Source organism: Patiria miniata, unplaced genomic scaffold, assembly GCF_015706575.1.
Source record: "Patiria miniata isolate m_02_andy unplaced genomic scaffold, ASM1570657v1 HiC_scaffold_30, whole genome shotgun sequence".
Classification (NCBI taxonomy): Eukaryota; Metazoa; Echinodermata; class Asteroidea; order Valvatida; family Asterinidae; genus Patiria; species Patiria miniata.
Window position 1 is genome coordinate 740444 of NW_024037070.1, and position 20308 is coordinate 760751.

Genomic DNA, 20308 nt, shown 5'->3' on the forward strand with positions numbered 1-20308 from the left:
CCAAAGTCCGTTTTTTAATGCACGTAAGGCGTAAACCGAATAGCTAATTAAAAGTATAATAGCTTAATTAAAGTGTATTGGATCGCTCGAGTAGCGTCTGATTTGGGTTGGTAACAAGTCATTTTTTGCAATCCCAAGTCAAGTCACAAGTCATTGTTTGCAAGTCCAAGTCAAGTCACAAGTCAAAGCTGGTATTTACAAGTCAAGTCACAAGTCACAAAAATAGCGACTCGAGTCCGACTCGAGTCCAAGTCACATGACTCGAGTCAGCAACTCTGGCGAGTACCCCACAAGGTAGCTCTCATATTACAAGTGTATACACCTTTTGCACTTGTCAAAATGTCCAAAGTGGGGACACTGTTGCTCTTTTAATAGTGGTTTGTAATTTCAGTGGAATAGCCCAACGTCCAGTGTAGGAACAGGTCTTTCCGTCAACCATTCTGAAATTTGAAATTCTGACAAGCTACTCTTTTGATATATCAATAAGTCATGGTAAACATTTTTTAAATATCACCTACTTTGCAAGCTGAACAACTTTGCTATCCCACTCTCTACACTTTTCCTCTAATCCCTCTTCCTCTCTATGCAGTACAACTGCTCTAGCTTCCATGGCTGAAAGTTCAGTAGTTAGTCGCTCCTTTTCAGGTCGTTGTAGATTAAGCTGCTTTTGGATTCGTTCCACCTGAGCGTGCTTCTCCTTGCAAGATACTTGCAGCGTTTCCAACTCAGCCTTTTCCTGAAAATACAATTGATATAAAAACTTTAAATAAGTTTACTTTTTGCACCACTGTGAATGTAGAGGGGGGAGGAGTACATTCAGTGTAAATCTGGTTGCACTGATGCCACAAGTGTTTGACATTTGCTCTGGATCATTCCTGTGCATACCCACCCTGACCTGGAACTGGCCTACCGTGCCACAGGCCAGTCATGCCAGCCAGCCACAAGATTCAAGACTGGCATGGGCACCGCCAGGATTTTTTTAGAAGGGGTCAAAACATATTTTCACAAAAAATTCCTGTATTTCTCAACATATTCTCGATTAATCAGTTTTAGAGGGGGCAGGGACATTTTGCCCCCCCCCCCAACCCATTAAATTGACACCAATATGACTTTGTGCCTCTTTTTCTTTTCTTGTTCTCTTTTTTTCCCTTCCTTCTGTTTTTGCTTTTCGGGGGGGCAAACGCCCCCCCTTGCACCCCCCCTCGCGACACCAATGAAGACTGGTGTTTTCAGGGGAAAGGCTCTTATTGTGATGACAATCATGCAGGTTTAGTCATTACAATCAGTGTGGATATAATGAGTTCATTGAGAAAATGAGGTAAAAGATACACGAACCCTTCTGGCAATTGTTGTACACAACACTGAATCATGCTGCAGAAATGAAATAAAGTTGCCATGTCCTTATTGCCATTATTTGTCTGTAAAAAAAATGGACTGTCTGCGGCAAACTCTTAGTGGCACACTTCATAGGGAATGGCCCTTATCGTCTTGTGCAAAGGCTCTTATACATCAGATAATGGTTTTTGAGTTTCGTTCGGCACTCAAGTATGATGGCAGAATTTCAGCTTGTTAGCCCTCTAGAAGTTGACCATCTCGCCTTCATAAAGGATTGTCAGAGAATTTGTAGGTGTTACTATGTCTGAAGGTATGATTGTATTATGTTCTTTATCAGACTTTGTTTTATTGCAAGCAGTAGGGTTAGGTGAGTCCGGTCTGTAGCATGATAGGGCCTTCAGGCAGTTTGCTATCAGAGAAAAGTGAAATTTACTGGTTTGCAAGAAATAAAAATTAGCATGTAACCTCAAGCAATGGGGGAAACAATCATAAATATGGCGCTTGTGTGCAATTGATGAATAAATTAGGTTTACATTCCCTTAATGCCACCAATTCATTTGCAGCAGCTATTATAAGAGGCAGTAATTAGCTTGTGGAATTTCAGATATCATGGAGGAGAAAGGAATAATTGTTAGTAGCTATATGACCTACTGTAGTATTGCACATAATTGGTGTTAGTATGCATCGTACACATTCATTAACAGAGACAGATAACAATTTCATCAGTTAATTTGTGAACATATGTATCTCACGATATGCTCTGAACAAATTTGTGTACAAGAGATATGTTTGTGTGCAAGAGAGATGGCAAAGAGGCATTGAGTAGATCAACAGTTCCATGACAATGAGCAAACACGTAGCAAACATATGCAAATCTATCAACTACCACAACAGGAACATATCCAAGATTCGTAAATACATAGACACAAACACATGCCACGCCGCTGTCCGAGCACTTGTACTATCCAGACTCGATTATTGCAACTCTCTTCTCAATGGTATTAATCAGTATGAGGTTGATCGACTCCAACGGCTTCAAAACAATGCCGCTCGTATCACATTATCTCAATCCAAATACACACATGCCTCTCCACTAATTCAACAATTACATTGGTTACCAATTAGACAATGCATAAACTTCAAAACAGCAGTTTTCATGCACAAAGCACTTCATAACACAATGCCGCAGTACATAATGGGATCACTCAACCTTAATGCACCCAGCTGTAGTGGCCTCCGCTCCAGTAACAACCTTAGAGTTCCACGCACATTCAAAAAAACGAGACAGGGCCTTCTCAGTGTCTGGTCCCCGGTGTTGGAATTTCTTGTCACACAACATCCGCAACATCAGTTCTCTTGACAACTTTAAGGGCAGACTGAAAACTGATCTGTTCTCTCCACATAATCTGTAACTTGTCTTCTGGAGTTGTCCTTAGTCGTGCATTGATACTTGCGAACATGCGCGCTATAAATCGTGTTATTATTATTATTATCATTGTAGAATCGCGTTAGAACTGCGTCAACGCAGCTTGTGAAATATTGTCCAATTATGCATTATACAAACGCGCAAAATCTGAGACAAACAAAATGTAGTGTACAAAAACTACATAGGGTTGTCTAAGGGCCGTTGCTAACTCGCAAACGGCGATAGGTCAATTAAGTCAGCCCCTTAAAATTGTTTTGTCTGATAAGCACATAATGTGCAGTGGACTCTGGCACATATAGCCTTTGTTGAGGTACTTGGTTGGTATGGAGCATTTCTAACATTTGTGTATAGTCATGTGGCATATGGTCGGAATCGTGACCGACTGGTCCAAAGCACCAAACTTGGCAGATAGATTCTTATAGACCTAGAGAAGATATTTAGAAGGGGTGATACCTGAAATTCTTTTGGGAAGGGTGCCTAATTTGCATAAATCGTTAATCCCTGCCGTGTAATATATTTATTCCCATATTTGGGTGTATTTTTGTTTTGTTTTGAAAAGTGTATTTTGGTGATTCTACTTGCATATTCTTACTTCAATAACAGTTTGTAAAGCATATAAGTGACTGAATAATTAGGAGGACATAGTAAAGAACCAAAATTGCTACTATTTGACCCTAAAGTTATGCGCATTTACCTTATCTCCAGATATCATCAACTAGTCTCGCCAAACGTGGGTATTGATGAGCTTCAAATTCACAAAGATACTTAATGGCATAGTTACCCTAGCAAAAATAAGTGGTAAATCAAGTGAAAATTGATATTATCTTGATGTTTAGCCCAAAAGACCAAAAAAGGGGAGAAAATGTGGTGTCCGTAAATTGGGCTAGTATGGGAAGGGTAACGTGGGGACTTGAACAAGTTCAACAAAATCCCCCTAAATAAGAGATTATTGTTGTTTACAATAATTTTGTCTACGCCAAAACATTTTCTCAACAATAATTTTGGGAATTTCCTTGAACTTGTTCCAGTGTTCCATGTTAGGCAACCCTTCACCTACTTGTTAGCCTAATTTATGGACACCTCGTTTTTTTCCCAGTTTTTGTTTTCTGGGCTTAATATCACAATTTTATCATTGTTCACATGATTTTGCATCAGGTTTTAATGGGTCACTGGTACCAGTAAGCTACTTGGTGAATTTGAAGTTCATCAATGCTGATGTTTGGCAAGACTAATTGATGATATCTGGAGACAAGGTAAATGCGCGCAACTTTAGGGCATAATAGTAGCCATTTTGGATCGTTACTATGTCCTCATAATTATTCAGTCACTTATATGCTTTGGGAAATGTTATTTAAGTAAAGATATGTAAGTAGAATCCCCAAAATACACTTTTCAAAAAAATAAAAAAATAGAAATATACCCAAATATGGGAATAAATATATTACACGACAGGGATTAACAATTTATGCAAATTAGGCACCCTTCCCAAAAGAATTTCAGGTGTCACCCCTTCTAAATATCTTCTCTAGGTCTATAAGAATCTATCTGCTAAGTTTGGTGCTTTGGACCAGTCGGTCACGATCTTGACGAAAATTAGATCTAAGCCACCTGACTAGTAGCAAGCGACTGATACCCCATGGTGGTTCATTTATCACACTTTGGAGGTGGGGCTCATAACGTACTTTAAATGGGGGTGCTGTTGTGATCCGACAATTATTAACACTATATTACAGAATAGTGTACAAATACTCCCTAAACAAGCTGGCTCTGTCCGTAGTTTGTACCAAATTTTCATTACTGTGAAGGGGAGGAGCCCCATGCTTACTTGTTCTCTGCTGTGGAGGAAAAGTGGCCTGCACTCATTGTTCTTTGCTTTGAAAGGAAAGTGCCACACATCAAACTTCTTTATTGTGAAGAGGAAGTGCCCCCTACTTCATTCTGTGTTTACAAACACAAAAGCCCCGCAACCGTGACTGTTCCCATGACATGACACCACTCTTTTAACATCACCTTACATGTACCTGGGTCACAATCACATGGAACGTTATTTGTTTATTTATTATTTTCTGTAGGTTATACAGTCATTTTCCTAGTTCAGGAGAGCAAACATCATTCAGGCTGCTTTCGGCTCAACTACTCCACGAATTCAAGTGGCATTGGTTAAAAAGTTTACCTTGAGTGATGGAGATACTACAAAATTAATTTTCCAACTTTAAGCTCTTTTTATTTTGACTTTCTAACGATGTCAAAAGTACCACGTCAAAAGATGCTACTTTTCCTAGTTCCAGATCGGTTTAATCAGTTCCGAATCAATCAAAAGCTTCTTCGCTCGAAAAAAAAAAAAAATCACGCGAGAAATCAATTTTATGGCCAGAACCACCCTGAATCAAGCACATTTTCTGATAAAGTATTATTTAATTTTCCGAAAATAGTTCATCCAAGAGAATTCGAGCAAATTTGAAAAAGAGAAAAAACGTAAATGATTTGGAAACTTTTGCCTGCAGCGCAATGGCACGAACCCACCCACGGACCGAAAAACCTTTGACCCAGCACAGAATACGTCACACAAAATTGATTAATGCGCGTGCAGTTGGGTCATATTAAAGTACACGTGCGATCCGGAACTGAGCAAAAACATACAGTCATTCGTTGGCGAATTTTCAAATATTAGAGACTCTACAACTTATTTTGATTCAACAAACATTCCATGGAAGATTTTATACAACTGTAGTGTATGAACAAAATATTTGAAATCACATGGTAAGAGTGATGTACCGAGGAGAAAATTTATCGTCGTTTCGCAGCTCTCATAATTTTCTACAAACATGTCAAAGTGAGTGTCCAAAATTTTGTCAGCCGGCTGCAGCCCCCCTGACAGCAGTTGGTGAACATATCCACCCAAGGACATAGCATCTCTGTGGACAATGTTAAGATCATCGCCAGGGAGGACGACCTCTGGAAACGCAAAATCCGCGAAGCTGTGGAAATCCGTAGGCACCACCCCCATATGAACAGAGATGGAGGGTACGAGCTGGCCCACGTGTACGACCGCCTCTTGTCGTGTGACCAAGCCTGGTCATGTGATGGGTCATGTGAGGGCCTCAACAACACCAGTTGATAAAGACACCATGATGGTGTCGCAAGCTCCTGATATGAGCTCTGTAACTCAAGTCCCAAAATGTATCTTTTATTTACTAGGTAGGTTTTTACCTATTTAAAAATGATCCGGAACTAGGAAAAATTCAAAACTAGGAAAACGACTGTATATGAATTAATGATCTCAGAATAACTATATAATGTTTTTGTTTTGCTTTTCTGTTGGGAAGTCATTGTATGTGATTTAAAAGAGTGAGTGAATGTGAAAAGATCCTATACAAACAAGTGGAATTACAAACAAAAACACCAACGCTGTACATAAAAGATTTCTATTGTTTTAGTCACTGTAAACTTGACCTTTGACCTTGCCGCCCCAAATGCAACAGACTTCTTGGGACTACCGAGAGTCCGCAAACCGAATTTGAAGGTCATATGTAAAGTTTTTCTCAAGTTATCACACTGACAAGATTTCTATTGTTTTAACCACTGTGACCTTGACCCTTGACCTTTTGGCCCCAAGTGCAATAGGCTTCTTAGGATTACCAAGAACAATCCACAAACCAAATTTGAAGATCATATGTTACGTATTTCTCAAGTTATCGCGCTGACAAGATTTTTCTGGACATACACACCCACACAGACACCCAGTCGTTTTTTGCTATGCTTCCGAGGATTGGCTTTGTGTTTTCCTTTGTTCCCTGATCTAAACTTTTCCCACAGACTAAGCACACAAACCTGCATTCGAGGACAATAGGCACTTTCGTTCGAGGATCAACGGCCCCTTTGTGCTCCCTTTGTTGTCTGTCCTCGAGCGTAATGCAATGCAGGAACACACATTTTCTTTCCTTTTCTTTTGCTTGTACATTTCACTTTTCGCAACAGCTCTCATTAGTTTTGTACACGTTTTCTAATCGAGGTAGTCCTCGATTTGGTTCCTGTCCTCGATTCCCTGCAAGTGTGTGTCCTTGATTTACAACATAAACAAACGCACTCACACAAGTGTGTATTCGCCTGTAATCTGGGACCCCCTATTAATTGTCCCTCTTTTGTTTGTACTTGAACTTTTTTGGAAGACCTCCCATATGTTTTGCACACACCGCTAAATTGGGGACCCTTCAGGAATTGGGGACCCCATTATCTTCTATTGTTCAACGTCCCCTATTGACTGCATAAACAAACTCACCCACCTATACCCACACACCGGGTGGGTGGGTATAGGTGGGTGACCCACAGAAGGACAAGGAGGAAACAGTATGCCCCTTCGGCTTCACTGCGGGCATAAAAAGTAGCACGTACCACAAAACTACTATGAAGAGGAACAGCCCCATGCAAAGAAGCGCCCCTTACCAAATTGTACTTTACTATGAGGGGTACGTGTTCCATATCAATTGCATTTTACTATGCAGAACAAGTGCTCAATACAATTGCATTTAACTATACAGTGGAAGTATCCTATGCCAAATCATATTTTACTATGAAGGGAAAGTTCTCCCTATCAATTGTATTTATTGTGAAGGGAAACGCCCTGTACCAAATCGACATATTGTTGGGGGGGGGGAAGTGCCCCATGTCAACTGTATTTTTTGGTGAAGGTAAAGTACCCCATACCAAATTGTATTTTGTCATACAGGTGATGAGGTGCTTCATACCAAATGGTATTTTGCCATGAAGGGGAAGTGGCCCGCACCAAAATGTGTTAGGCTGTGAAGGGTCAGCAAATATTCATATGAAAATCATGTTTTGGGCAGGGGACAGAACAAAATAGAATATTGCTTTTTTGGATTCTCTGCTCTGTGGTGCGATCTGAGGCAATTTCTGACCACTTTAACCAATGTTTTCTTTTGAGGAAAAGATGGTGGTGTACTCATTGCCTGCCTTTATTGCGATGTCACATAAAACAAAACAAAAAATTGGTTTCGTTTTGGGGGGGCCATGCCCCCCTTTGACTGGGGGGCGACTGGGGGGGGGCAAGAAGGTTTCATGGGGGGGGGGCTGTCCCCCCCCCCCCCCCCCCCCCCCCCCCCCCCCCCCCCCCCCCCCCCCCCGTGGCTACGCCACTGCCCGGACTTAATGTGGTCCCTATCACTTTCTGATGAAATTGAGTTACTAGGGGCCAGTCTTTAGCGCTGTCAGAAACAATTAAAATGGCGGCGTACACGTGTCGTTTGATGACTGAACGAAACTAGCAAGTTTCAACCGAGTTTCTGATTCTGTAAATGTCTGTAAGTATATTCCTTCTGTATTTTGATACTGGTATTGCAATATGTTTGTGTTGGGCTTTGTCTGAATACTTGTTTTGCAGAGACTTGTGTGTATGATAGCACAAAATCCTACGCTAATTAGCCTATTGGCGTACTGTAGTGTAGACGGTAGTGGGTAGTCATAACACTTGGGGTGGGGTTCGATTCCGAACTAATGCTTTTTAATGACATCTCGGTTGATATTTATGTTGATTCACTGACTGTCCTTTCGGGAAAATATTTATTAAATTAAAGGGCCAAACTAAGGTTGCTTTTTAATATTATGATTCGTGATTGATTTGGTTTGTTTGTGTTACAAAATGTGGATGTCTCAGTGGTTAATTGCAGCCAGAAGTTTATACAGAGCACCATTCGTCTACATAATTGAATGAAGTTTTGAAAACGCTTCGTTGAAAGGAAAGTGATAGATTCCTGGAGCATGAATGTAAGCAATTTTTTTAACATAAAGGTTATTATTTAACCTTTCATACTTTTGCTGCTTAATATTTTGGTTTTATACTGCCCGGCTCAGATCAAAAGAGCATTGCGTCTGTTCTTCGTTTTTACGTTTTGTGCTTCGTTTCTCTCTTTTTAAATGTTGATTTAGTACTCCAGTCTTGCTACAATTCTAAAGTCAATGCAGATAACAAAAAGAATATAAATGGGGTGAACTGCAAAAAAGTTAAATTCAGTTGCTATGATTTGTTTTAGTTAATATTGCAAAACATGTGAACATCTAAAAAGACAAAGACTGCAAGGATAGTGACACCAGACATAAAACACATTCTGAATGATTTATCAATGATCCCCTTTAACAAACTGTAAATGTTTTATATTGATTTTCCATGTGGACGATATTAAAAAAAAAAAATCCAAATAAATGTTCATGTAGATTCTAAATTCAAATTTAATAAAAAAGTATTGATTTATACTGAATGTATGAACCACCTGCCACAGTCTGCCTCGGAATGTAATGGGAAAATGCTCAGCCTTAAAACAAAGGGCGACTACTGATTGCCTCTAAAATGTTGAGTGAATGTATTTTCTATTCTTTTTTGTGTGCATTTCTCTAGATTTTCGATGTGTTGTGCTAGTAACTCCACAATCTTTGAACCAGGAGCTGTTCCTTAGCCGTCACTGTTATCACCTTTGATCTACATCCTTCACTAATGCCAGACTTATCTTGAAATATTAAGAGATACCTCTTTTATTGTCAGTTCTCGCACTATTTCATTTATGCACCTATAGTTTGAGTAAAACTAAAACCTAAAAACTGTAATTACGAACAAATAAAGGAAATTCATTGCTAAGAACGTTTCAAGTAAAGCCCTTATTTTTAAATTTGAAAGATTGCTGAGAACAACTCTCTGCCCTGCCTCTCTGTTGAACTCTTTACATCAGACCTGCATCATGTTTTCCTTTTGATTATGGTCAGTCCCAGTTCAAACATCAAGGCAGTACTTGTCTTTCTACATAATTAATTTGTTTCTTAGATTTACTTTTCTATCCCTTGAGTGGCCCTTAAATATGACCTGTTCTGATAGTCAATTCTCAAGAAACAAAATCTTCATTGTACTAACGCAACACGCGACTAAACATCCTATTTATATTCAGTTTTGACGTTTTGAGCATTGTTAATTATTGAGCATTGTTAATTAAAATGCAGCCGAATTTTTTTTTTTAATGTACGTCATTGAGATATATCCTTAATTTTTTTTAAGGGGGAGGCTTACAAAGTATTAGCCTTGGTCAATGCTCTCGTCGTTATTCGTCCCGTACGCGGTCAATCGTCGGCGCGGCATATATCCTCACGCGCTATGCACATGCATGTAAAAATACAGCGTGAACAGCGACCTCACGCGGCCACTATTATTTTATGCAAATCAGTTGGAGACGATGTCGAGCCTTGGTTCAATCGTCGGCCAAAGCTTATGTTTTTCTTTACTTTGCGCTAGATTTCCAGCGCACGACCTCGTATGCGAATACAGATAATGTAGCCAGGGCTAATATGTGGAGTGTCCAATCACACCTTGGTAAATCCGGACGTCATCAAATTATTTGCAGCTATTCCGCCTTTTGCGGACGTGACAGGAACCACAGTTTTTGTGCATTAGTGCCATGTGCAGAGACACACAATTGTTCGTGTATGGATTATGTACGGTGCCACGTTTCACTATGCAAGTTTCCACGCAACGATCGACCAATAAGAAAACGACATTTAAGGTCAGCTAAGGCTATTAACATAATGAGCACCACCCCCAAAAATTCACATGGACGATTGAACCAAGGCTCGACATCGTCTCCAACTGATTTGCATAAAAATAGTGGCCGTGTGAGGTTGCTGTTCGCGCTGTATTTTTACATGCATGTGCTAGCGCATGAGGATATATGCCGACGATTGACCACGTACGGGACGAATAACGACGAGAGCATTGACCAAGGCTAACAAAGTATCTGCAGAAAATTGCTGTTTTTAGGGAATAAAAGGTTTAAATAATGAGAAAGTACACTTTGAAGAGTAAAAACAAAAACAAAAAACAAAGATTTGAAGATTATGAGAGTGTACATGTACGTTTATCGTTCTGTTTCAGTGAGTGAGTCTTGTTGGAACAAAATACCTGTTTTGTCCACGGATTTTGTTTCGCGATTTTTTTACAGAGAAGAATTTTAAAAAATGGAATAAAAGTACACCTTTACAATGAATTTGTTCAAGAATTATTACTAGGAGGTATACACAATGTATTCAACAAGTTTCTATGCACCCCGTATATATTGGAATTCATTTTCTAATTTCCTTCACTATAACAGCGTTTTAATTTGTAAGAGCTTATTAATCTCTAATAACAATAATATTAATATAAAAAACAACAGATTGCAATGAACCTCCATATGACTTAACGTGAAGAGGTCCGCGCGCGCATGCACATATGACATAAGTCACTATCAGCTACAGAGAAATTGAAATTGTTCATTTCATGAAGTGACTTATGGATTTGGCGCCTATTTTTCACCTGGTAATGATGAGTTTTTGCCTTAGAAGCAATTTAAAATCATAATTCAACTATCCAACTTTATTATATATAAAAACTGAGTCAATAAAAGTTAGTGTTCTGGGTGAAAGGGTGGATGCAAAATAGGCCCAACTTCAAACACGTTTTTCTCGAAATGGCAAAAACTGAGATAGGTCAGATCGTGGTATGATCGACGAAATGTGTAATTTACAAAGGTCCGTGTGTGTGCTTCTGTGCATGAGCACCTGTACACAGGAAAATTTACATTATTTGTTTTGCATGTATCCTGTTATAAAAAAAACCTGACGTCTCGCATGAACGGTATGTCTGATTTTTAGTTGAAATGACAGCAAATATTGGCAGAATAGCTCATGGAGGCCTGGTAGGATTTTGCTATGTGTTGATATATCCAAAAAGTGTACAGGGAGCAGGTGGAGGGGAGTCCTCCCCTAAGCTTTCAGGAAACTATCCTGTAAGATCAATTCAATATTTGTACAAGTTGTTTTAGGTGAGTGGATTGACCAAATGACAAACTATCAAACATCACAAAGTAAATCTTCCTGATGCAGAATTCAATCAGAAGTCTGGTTAATATACCATTTTAAAATCATATTAAACCCCATAAGTGAATAAAGTACTTAAGAGTCATTTTGTAGGATCCAATCACACGCATAACTTGTCTATTATATTTCCAATTTCTTTTGTTCTCATGCCTTCGTTGGGGATGGAAAATGCTCTAACAACTGTTTTCAATAGATTAGAAATTATCTAAATGAAAATTGGTCAAAATAAAATCACAGGGGACAGCTACAGTAACATTTTAAGTGACATCATTAACCACGAAAGAGCCATTTTAATCTTACAGCCTGGGACAAAGTTCGCACTCTGATATGATTTGGGCTTCCAAATATGATTGTCTTGAAATTTGGAATGCCTGCATAACTATCCATTGTAAGTATATGAAGCCCGGGAAGGGACAGAGTGGAATTTTTTTTTGGTATTTGCTAATTCGTTCGCACGAATTAGTAATTCGTTCGCACGAATTAGTAATTCGTTCGCACGAATTGCTAATTCGTTCGCACGAATTACTATTTCGTTCCCACGAATTGCTATTTCGTTCGCACGAATTACTAATTCGTTCGCACGAATTACTAATTCGTGGGAACGAATAAGTAATTCGTGGGAACGAATTAGTAATTCGTTCGCACGAATTCCTATTCGTAATTCGTGGGAACGAATTAGTAATTCGTGCGAACGAATTACTGGAGTTTGCTAATTCGTGCGAACGAATTACTAATTCGTGCGAACGAATTACTAATTCGTGCGAACGAATTACTAATTCGTGCGAACGAATTACTAAATCGTGCGAACGAATTACTAATTCGTGCGAACGAATTAGTAATTCGTGCGAACGAATTAGCAAAAAAAATTCCACCCTGTCCCTTCCCGGGCTTCATATAAGTACATTTGTACAACTCACAAAATGTATTTAGTTTCCATTCAATTTTGGACACTTATTTGGAAACGTTACATTTATGCAATACACCTATTCAAAAATTTAGATTTGGTGAGAACAGTATGTCTGATTTTCTTGAAATGAGAGCTGAAAATGACTGCCACTAAGGCTCTGCACGTGTAAAAACTGTGTTGATTTGAAAAATGTAAGTGGGGTTGGTCAGCCCCTGCCTTAAAGGGGTGAAATAAAAGCTGTACATATTTATCCTCCTAAGTTGACAAGTAACAACAAGGATGTTTGTCTGAGACACGGTTGAATTTTGAAGGTCTTTAATCATGTTTCACATGCATGCACTTCGTTGAGAAAATTTTGAATGTAAATGTGCATTCTAACATCACAAACATGATGCATTAAATCCCAACGTGTAAGCCGGTGATAAGATCATACACACCATTTTGTATGACTTAAAATTTAGCTAGATATATAATTATGTATTTTCAGTAGTCATTAGTTAAAACCAAATCTTAACTATGGTCATTTTTAACCGAGTGACCACTTTGTGATCCCCCATTCTAATTGTTATACCTAACGACGTCCCTGAGCTGGCCTTATTTATTCCAAGTCAGACAAATTTTATAATGAATATCAAATCTGTGCGCCTAATTACAAACGCACCTTTGGTTTTAGCTTATTTTTCATGTCCCAGCAATTTTGGGTATATTTCTCAGAGTAGTTATGATTATCAAGGGTTCCGGAAAAATCAAAGTTGGGCAAAAAGCTAGGTGTCCATTAACCATGAAATAGGATATCTTCGGCATACTGCATGTAGTAAGTGGATTTATCTTGTAAGATCTTACCTGCCCTTCAAGACGTAAATTGATTATAAAAAACACACCATGGCATCCGAGAACTTGTGAGGAAGAATTAACAAGATTACTGATTAAATTCTGCATTGGAACGATTTTATTTGTGATGTTTGATAGTTTCCATGAGCTGTTCCGCAAAAGGAGAGCAAATCGTTCTCCTTAAAATCCACAGATAAACAGCGGTGAAACGACCGTTTAATCTTAAAAATAATGGAAAATGCAGGTCGAGTATACCATATGCACGACGCTAGTCACGACGAGAAATTGGCTAACAATGTCCGAAAATCGCGTGGTATGAACGTGCATGATGCACTGTGTGTGGTGGGCGAAAGAACCTCGTTTTACGGAAAAAGATTTCTGTGAAACACGCTGCATCGTTTTACTTCATATATACCTTCCGAAATAAATTCATAAACACGGGAAATACATACACAGACAAGAGAGATCAAGTTCTGTGAATTAGCTAGCAAAGATTGTCTTTCTCCATAGATGTTTTCTTGGCATTTTTACAATGTCCATTCCGTCCGGCCTGCATGCAAAACACGGTTCACCGAGCTTGGCTATTGCATTGACTGGTTACCGCCCATCAAACCTTCTTTGGTCCTTAGTGCACAGGCTGTATAAGTTTGCAGTTTTCAATGCATGTGAAGTGCCAAGTTTGCCGGTATGTCAATGTGATCGATCTGCTGGCTGCGCTATGCGTACTGTCGCATACAATTGGGTCTGGTCACAGGTATGATGAGATAAGTTATCTGATATAGTCTGTGTTCAAGGCTGATGAAGTTGAACTCTAACTGCAGATATCAATGCAGGGGAATCGACCCAGTTGACCGCTCAGTTGAGAGCATACAGCATGCGTACAATTGAGTTGGGTCATTGTTGAATTGAGTGCTCTGACAGCTAGTCTTATTTCAAGGCTGATAACTACAATTGATGAAGTGTTTTGTGTTTGTTTGTTGTTTTTTTTTAAGGCACTTTTTGGCCATCCCCCACTTGCCTAATAAATTAGTCAACAAAAATGGTCCTTGATCGACCTGGCGCTTTCACGTACCTGCAAGGCAGCTAGCTGTGTCTTTTCCAAGTCACCCATCTTGCTCTCATGCTGTAGCCTCAATGCCTCCAGCTCAGTCTTCTCTAGCTGAATCATCTCTAAGGTGTGCTTCAGGTCAGTCCGGCTCTTATCAATGCTTGCTCGAACATCTTGTAAGGTTCGTTCTTCCTTCTCAGTGTCCAGGTGATACCGGGCTAAGATGGAGTGTTGGTCCTCAATGGAGGCCAGCAAGTCACGCTTCTGGTTATTTAGATCATTCAGGATTACCCTGGTTTCCTATGAATTGAGATGGTTGATATGTGAACAACAATATGGTTTTAACATAAATAACGCATTGTTACGGATATATACAAATTGAACAAATTTAGAAGGCCAGTTGTCTTAGCTATTTTGATCTTGTAAAAGATTCTTAACAGCCTATGATTTACGTACAAGGTTTCAACCCAAACCCATTTTACGTTCAACCCAATTAAAGTTGTAGTTGTCTAGCTATGGGCCCTGTGCACAAGTGCCCCTTCAACGGCCAGAAAAGGAGAGATGGGGGAGACCTAGACTGGTTCCGGTTCCATCTGCCCCATATTTCGAATGATCCAAAGTTATTGGGAGCAGGGATTTGTCTGGGAGACCACCACAAGTTAAATTCAAATGTGTTAGCGTAACAATGATGCCTGATGCTCACGGGCATCACTTCGGGGGAGGGGGGGGGGGTGTGTCAATACCCCCATCCCAATTGGTCAGTTTTATCAGCAAAAACATGGTGCTGTATATGTCATGATATATCACTAATATTTTTACATGCATAACATTCTATGATTTTCATACATAAAAATGTCCCTCAATTGGACTTGTAGTTGTCTGGATAAAAGTCTACACATCACACCACCATTTGTTGTAGCATGACATTCTAGTGCATCACCAGTCACACAGTTCCAGTAAGGCGGACAGGCTAAATACCCCTGGTTCATTTACCGGGAGCCGCTTTCATTTGAGCCCCCCTTTAATCGGCTCCCGCTTGCATAGAAAGCGGTTGACCTGTTTCTACAAACCGTCCGACGGTTGGCACTGCCGGCTCCCGATACAAATCACCATTTTAATAACAATAAATCCTGTGGTTTTATATCCAGCAGTGGGGCTTCCACTAACTGACCGCAAAGACCAGGGGCCTCACTAATCCTCTGCGCAGAGCTATTGTTCACTGTAATTGGTGACTACTACAGCATTGATAGCGTGTAATGTACATGAAGGCCTTTTATTCAGGTTCTATGGAATGGAAATTTCGTATCAATGATACCACACTTCATGGCGAGCACTTTTTCTACAGAGCTATTGGTTCTCACTAGCTCCGTAAAAAAAACCTCACGTGTAATTAGTGTGGTCATCAATACGACGGCCTATTGACACAATGCTCTGCTGCTTTTCGCTCAGGTGTTTTTGGAAGGACTGCAAGTCGAAAACCAAGAAAGCCACGATGCAAAAAAAGTTCTTCACTCGCTAACAATAAATTACAGTAAACGAAATCATTCATTGATTAATTATTCTTTTTCATCAACAAGTTTGAAAAGGCAAAGAAAAAGCGGATGTTATTCTTCTCACCCTGTAGACACTTGTTCAATTTTATGTCAAACCCTAATGAGAAAAAGCGGAAAGAAATGAAAAATGCCCATATATGTAACAGTTTGTTTTGTAAAACCAACTGGTCAGTGGCCAGTTGCCAGTGAACTGCCAGGGATTTAAGAAGGGCAGTAAACATCCAACAAAGGATCACTTATCCTGTAATTGATCTTTTGTCTGCCTGTCCACGTACAAGTCCCACTACAAACTATCACCATGCACGGCCGTACCGTGTGCGTTCATGCGTGGACCGTCTCCCGCTTTGGCTTGAAGGGTCCCACACTCCCTCAATAACAATACCGTCTCCCGGTAAATGAACCAGGGGTATTTAGCCCGCCCGCCTAAGCATATGAGATTGCACCACCTACTATGTAGCTTCACTGTACCGTTATACCCTAACAGAGCAAAACGTAGTGTTCACAGCTCTTAGTTGTGTAGCTAATAACAATTACACATTGTAAGATCGCTGGCCATTACAGTTTAAAACAAACCATGTGGTTTGGTGAAAAAAAAACACATGTAGTGTGATTTAGGCCAATCTGAAATGGCCTCAACATTGCCTTTACTGAAAACGCCTATAGAAAAGGGACAAACCTCCAGTGAAAAGAGGAACAGAAAGTTGTCGTAACTCAACTGAATAAAAATGAATGAAAGATACACACACTGTTAGTAGTGGTGAGACCACCACCATGCTCAATATGTTTGGAGAACAGTTATGATTATGAGGATGAAAGTGGAGAGCATGAAGTTGAAAATCACAAGGGACTGGTTCGCAAGCTGCAGCGGGAAGCCTGAGCATAAGCAAAAGCACTAGCAAGGCAGCTAACCATGCAAACACAGCCCAGATTCAGGAAAAAGCAAGAGAGCATGACAAGTCAGCTAATACGTCCAAGAACATGGCAAACAAGTTAGAAGGCAATGGGAGACTTTTGAGATGATGGTGGCAGCAAACACACCGGCCTTTTCAATTGTTTCCGTCATGTTTAAGCTAAAGTGTGCATGCTCAATATGACGAAAACAATTAAAAAGGACCAGTGTGTTTGCTGCCACTGTCTCAAAAGTTTCCCATTATAAGTAGCTTAACCATAGATATGGAATAAAAAAGACTAGATTGGCAGTGCATACAGACGCGCGTTCTGCAATGGGTGGCGCCATTTTTCAGCGCGTGGGGCAAAAGCTGCGTTACACGCACCTTTATTTCCATAGGTTTGTATGGAAAGATATATTTTTATGTCCTTAAAAGTAATATTTCTGACCTGTAGTAGTTATTTCTTCAACAAAATTCAAAATGGGTTATCAAGCTGCATGCTCATTTTGAAGTTTGGTCCATTTTATTTCTAGTATTTATTTCCCGTTTTAAAATGCTGCTGCGCGTTGCTTAAAAAAAACACCTGCATCCAGTTGTTTGAGCGCTATTTTCTTCATCAACAAACAGAATAATAAACATTTTGAACGTCTTATTTCCGTAGTTGTTGCGCTGTCCTTTAATTTAAATTCACAGCAGCTTTTAAGGGACAACGCCCAAAACATTTATTTTTCTCCATTGTCCCTCCTCAGGGTATGACATACGCCATAATCAAATACAGTTTTGTACGGTTGGATACTGGGGGGCCGGGGGGATGTACGCCCCTCCCCCAGCCCTTCATTAAAATTATTTTTAAAAAAACAGAACAAATAAATTTGTGTTATTTTTCTCTGGACCTCTAGTGGCGTATCCAGCATCTGAAAAATCTTCAAGAAGGCGCTAGAATCTCACAATGTTGAACAAAGTGGGTACTAAAAGTAGAGCACAATGTAAATAAACTTGAGAAGTTAATTAGGTTATTCTGAGGTTGACCTGAACATTACGGGAGTGTTAATTATTTCATTCTGAAAACGGTTTTCAGGGGCAATATTATTGTCATTAAAAGTCATACATATACAATGCAATCCAAGTAAATTGTTCTCATCCCAAAAGGATAATAATTGTAACACAAATCTCTAAAATCATCCATTGAAACATTTCACAATTTTCTTAAATAATTCAAGGGTAATTTAAAGCAGTTTTTAAATTCAACGTTTTCCTTGTCACTGTTTAAAACAATGACTTTATACACATTTTATCAGATAAGCTGACATTTATTTGGAAATTTTTAGCAACGCGCACCACCATTTTGAAACGAAAAATAAATACGAGGGAAAATGGAGCAAACTTTGTGGTGACTACCAAGCTTGAAAATGCATATTGAATTTCGTTGGATACCTACTGGTTAAAAATGTTACTTTTACGGACATAAAAAAGTAAATTTGTGCACAAACCTACTGGAATGTAGGTGCGTGTAACGCACGTTTTGCCCCATGCACTAATGCGTGTAGAGCGTCCATGCGGGAACAGGATAATTTGTGCACACTCTTCAGCGCGTATGCACGCGCTGCCAAATCTAGTCATTTATTCTATATCTATGAGCCTAACAGACATGATAAATGGACTGTTAAGAGATGCTGTCTCTAAAGAGAATATCAATGAGTTGAATAAACATTCAACAGACCTGAGAACTGGGGGGGGGGGTGGTAAGGGGGTATTTACCCTCATCCCCCCAATATTTTGTAAAGACTACCCTTTTCCATTCAAATGCCTTTTTTTTTACCAGCATTTAACCCCCCCCCCCCCAATGTTTGTAAAGGGTGCCCTTCTTTTGTTAACAAGTGCCCTTTTTTCCGGAACAAGTGACCTTTTTGAGAAAAAGTCTGAGTGTGCCTAATCTAGTGCTGCAACTGATCCTCAAAGTTTGGGTCGGTTCGGTTCGGTTGCGGTTCGATTTTTTTTCTCCGAACTTCGGTTCGGTTCGGTTCGGCTTTGGAAGTGCGATAATGTACATGTCCATACAATGTCTTAGGTTACAGTGAAAAGCATGTAGGCCGTTCCCCTGCTCGAACAAACACGTGTGTACCGCGCACATCTGACAGAAATAGGCACCGCCATTTCCACATGCTATTCAACACAAGTTGAATGATGAATCTTATTTTTTTGTGTAAACAAAATTCCGTTATAATTTGACTCGATGACGTTGAGAAATGAACATCGTAAATTGCTACCTTGTTACCTATCGCAGCCCTATCCTTTCATTGCAAGCATTAGCATTCATAGCGCTATCAACAAATACTTGCCGAACTCTTCCGAACCGATTTTGGGTTTGGTTCGGAAGGCCAAGCTCGGCTGTTTTTAGTACAAGCCTAATCGTCAGTTTTAACCAGCCCCCCACATCGCCCCCCCCCCCCCCCAATTTGATTTTATGAAGGAAAAGTGTCCACGGAAAAAACATGTCTACATTTAAGTACGGATGTGCAAGTTGACCTTTTTAAGAATTCCCCCCCCCCCAATAAAAATGACCGCGCTACGCCCCCGCATTTGTATTATTCACCCTCAAACTACACCACTGGACTCTTAAGTTTCAATCAATTCAAACTTCTGTTGTTGAAGGAGTTATGCTTCCTGTGGATGAGCTGGCTCAGTTAATGAGTGGTTCAAGCACTGTTGATCTCTTTACTTGACTTTGGTACAGATGCCCTAGCACTGCTAGGGAAGACCAATTGTCTATAAAACTTGAGAAGATGAGGCTGCATAAAAAAATGATACTAAGCAAGATTACCTTCATCTATGCTGCACAACAGTTTCATTAACAGATAATTTGTTTGGTGATGACATCACCAAGAGGGGACAGCCAAGAGAATAATAAAACAGGACACACAGTTAAAAGGAAGTTGGAACCAGGCAGCACAGAGGAGCATGTGCAAGAGCAAGGAGACAGTTATAGTATTTGACGATGGAGTCTACATCGGAACGTCAGAGGAAACTGACGCAGAAGGGTGCTGCATACACTAAAGATGTTGAAGTACAAGAGATTAGGCGAGGCATCAAGTTGAAGTCTGATGCCGTTCGCGTCAAGTTGGGAACCAATCCGTCCCTCGATGAAATGAAGGATGCATATAAGGAGTAGATGGACCTGTTTGAGGAATTTATGACATGTTACGATGAATACTGCCAGTTGCTGAATGAGGATGAGTGTCTACAGTTTGAAATGATTTGTTCACGGATAAGAAGGTCTGGCTTTCAAATGTAAGGGTGAGGATCTAAGACTGGATGGTCAAACAGGAGAGTCCAAGCTCAAGGTCGTCGAAACATTGAGATCATCAATACGCTCAAAAGCATCGCAGTTACTCATTCAAGAACAACAAA

At 39.8% G+C, this 20308-nt stretch overlaps 1 protein-coding gene across 1 annotated transcript; it reads right to left on the bottom strand.

Annotated features, from left to right (window-relative positions):
• Positions 1 to 235: 235 nt before the first annotated feature.
• LOC119739048 (centriolin-like) lies at positions 236 to 19727 on the bottom strand. The gene is made up of 3 exons (XM_038213881.1): positions 19722 to 19727; positions 14482 to 14757; positions 236 to 736 (listed from the first exon to the last, which is right to left on the bottom strand). Exons 1-3 carry the CDS (start codon positions 19725 to 19727, stop codon positions 515 to 517), a joined length of 504 nt encoding a protein of 167 aa, XP_038069809.1. The 3' UTR covers positions 236 to 514.
• Between the last annotated feature and the right edge of the window lie 581 nt (positions 19728 to 20308).

Excerpts from the sequence above, each read along its gene's own strand:
- LOC119739048 (XM_038213881.1), bottom strand. Across the intron at positions 737-14,481 it reads CACAGCTAGCTGCCTTGCAG|GAAAAGGCTGAGTTGGAAAC; the intron begins GTACGTGAAAGC and ends TTGTATTTTCAG.